The sequence below is a fragment of the Wasmannia auropunctata genome, unplaced genomic scaffold (assembly GCF_000956235.1).
Source record: "Wasmannia auropunctata unplaced genomic scaffold, wasmannia.A_1.0 LD307194.1, whole genome shotgun sequence".
Taxonomy (NCBI): domain Eukaryota; kingdom Metazoa; phylum Arthropoda; class Insecta; order Hymenoptera; family Formicidae; genus Wasmannia; species Wasmannia auropunctata.
In genome coordinates, this window is record NW_012055696.1 from 1,979 (window position 1) to 4,418 (window position 2,440).

Consider the following 2,440-nt stretch of genomic DNA (forward strand, 5'->3'; position numbering starts at 1 on the left):
ACTCCGCGTTACAATTTCTATTTGTGTTTTTATCTTTTTACAGTTTAGCTTTAATAATTTTTTATTTAAATCTGTAGGAATATATTTTTACGACTTTAAAATATATTGAGAAATTAAAGATTCTATACATAAAAAATGTTTAGATATTATTATTAATAAAATATATATACTTCTAATACCTCTTATTATAGTATTAGTAAAAATTTTTTTATTAAATTCCATAATTATTAATTAAAATAATTTGATTGACATTAAGTAATTAATTAAATAACTTGTTAAATTAATAACTTATTGTTCAGTCGAAAGGAACATGTAAAAGAAAATTTTCAAATAAATTTTAAGCTAGCTTCTTTTTGCAGGCGTAATAACGAAAATTCAATAACAGCTATATAAATGATGTACATTAATAACATTATATAATAAAAAATATACATTTGCTCAATGATCTTTATTAAGTATTAAAAAGATGCTATATATATATAAAGAAGGAAATTAGAGTGACATTTTTTGTCGGATCCAACCCAAGAAGGGGTAGACACCGGTGTACACATCTGGAACACCTTGGGCGCACGGTTTTCCACCAGATACCAGACCGCAAAGTGTTCTGTCACTGTTTCGAATCAGTCCGCTACCGCTGTCACCCTGAAACAGAAAAGTGGATTATTTCTTATTATAGAAATTATTGATATACGACTGAGATTGATAATATCTTTCACATTACGGTGAATATAAAATTGATATTATTTAAGACGGCATAATTCCAGTAAGTTATGCATTTCTATAAACAAGATGATAAATAGAGAAATGAAGTATATAAGAATTCTTTCTCTCTCTCTTGAGAGTCAATGCTATTATAAATATAAATTAATTACAACGTAAAATATTATCCTGCACAAGATAAAGGATGTGATAATGTAACACGATGTTTGGTACAGCGTTGTAATTGAGCAAGAAGTTACAAAATGTACAGACAGAAAATATTAAATATGAAAGGACGTGCAACAATGAAATCGGATATGCATTCGGACATTTTGTGAGATATAATATAATGTTACATACATTGCACAATCCAGTTCCGTAGGTGATAAGAGTACACATTTCGGTTTGGTGAATTCTCATGAAACCTTGATGATAAGTCTGGCATGTGCTCGGAAGCATGCATTTCGCATTCAGTTTCTGCAAATTGTTATGTGTGGGTTGTCTATAGCCCGTAGAACCCCAGGCAGCAATCGTAACAGCTTCATTCTCTGCAATATCCCTTGTTGGAAGATTAATTGGTTGTTGTCTTTGGTTAAACCGAATGGGGTTAGCCAGCTAAAAATATTTTATACTAATGAGCCAAACTGTAAGAGTAATTCAAGTACATCTTTTTTTATTTATAAAGCCTTAAAGTGTATCATGCTTTGTATCATTACTATAATAATAGAAAGCATTAAACAAATCACAAATGTATTCCAAGCTAATATAATGTTATAATAATATACTATATATACACGATAATGTATGTTAGACTATTTCAAGATTGTACCTTCATCAAACCGATGTCATAAGGGCCTCTGCCCGAAGGATCGTTGGGGTTGTACTTTTCATGAACCCACATACTTGCTACCTGATGTTGAACTCCACCCGAATTAAGCTGGGTCGTGCCAGAAACAATGGTTAACGATCGCCTCATACCGGCATTCTGCATTAGAGACACCAGGCAATGTGCGGCAGTTATAATATGAGATGGACTGATTATGCTACCGCCACATATATGATTGTTCTGGACTCTTATGGAGATACAATGCGGATTCTCATCTATAGTGGTCGGTATTCCATTTACTAACTTGTCCGGTTCATCGCCATAAACACCTGCGAATGTATAGTAAAAGTGGCGTCTAAACGTCATACAATGCGCTAACAATATTTTCAGAAATTCTTTAATGCATGACACAGTGCTGATTAATGAATATAAAATTACAAAAACCGTATGTCATATCAAAACGTTATTATAATTATTGTCAATCTAAATCATTTACACGTCCATGACACACTTATAGCCAAGAAAAAAAATTCTTGTAAATTTTTTATTTTAAATTTTATGCTATTTTTATATCTTTTGTGATATAAGAAGGAACATGTGTAATAGAATTTATCTCTAATTTTTATAAAATTTGTAAAATAAACAGAATAAAACTAATAAATATAATAGGAATAATAAAATAACACAATGAAAACAATAAAATTAATAAATACAATGAGAACATAACAGTTTACAAAATTAAACATTTTATAAAATGCACATTATACAATTATGAAATTTATATGCACAGATTTTATAATATAAAAATCGAAATATAAGGCATAATGCTTTTACAAAGTAAATGTATCAATAAAAATTAATTATGTGTAATTTATAAAATTGTTACAGAAACTATCACCAAGTTTCTGATAATTA

The 2,440-nt window shown here is 29.3% G+C and overlaps 1 protein-coding gene across 1 annotated transcript; it reads right to left on the minus strand.

Annotated features, from left to right (window-relative positions):
* Window positions 1-334: 334 nt before the first annotated feature.
* LOC105461220 (chymotrypsin-2-like) lies at window positions 335-1,891 on the minus strand. The gene is made up of 3 exons (XM_011707722.1): window positions 1,529-1,891; window positions 1,060-1,314; window positions 335-642 (listed from the first exon to the last, which is right to left on the minus strand). The coding sequence occupies exons 1-3, from the start codon at window positions 1,889-1,891 to the stop codon at window positions 493-495; spliced, it is 768 nt and encodes a 255-aa protein (XP_011706024.1). The 3' UTR covers window positions 335-492.
* Between the last annotated feature and the right edge of the window lie 549 nt (window positions 1,892-2,440).

Bases quoted from the DNA above. Each gene is read 5' to 3' on its own strand.
- LOC105461220 (XM_011707722.1), bottom strand. From the start codon at position 1,891: ATGACGTTTAGACGCCACTTTTACTATACATTCGCAGGTGTTTATGGC. The intron at 1,315-1,528 runs GTACAATCTTGA...AAATATTTTTAG, and splicing joins ATGACATCGGTTTGATGAAG to CTGGCTAACCCCATTCGGTT. The intron at 643-1,059 runs GTATGTAACATT...TTTCTGTTTCAG, and splicing joins ACGGAACTGGATTGTGCAAT to GGTGACAGCGGTAGCGGACT.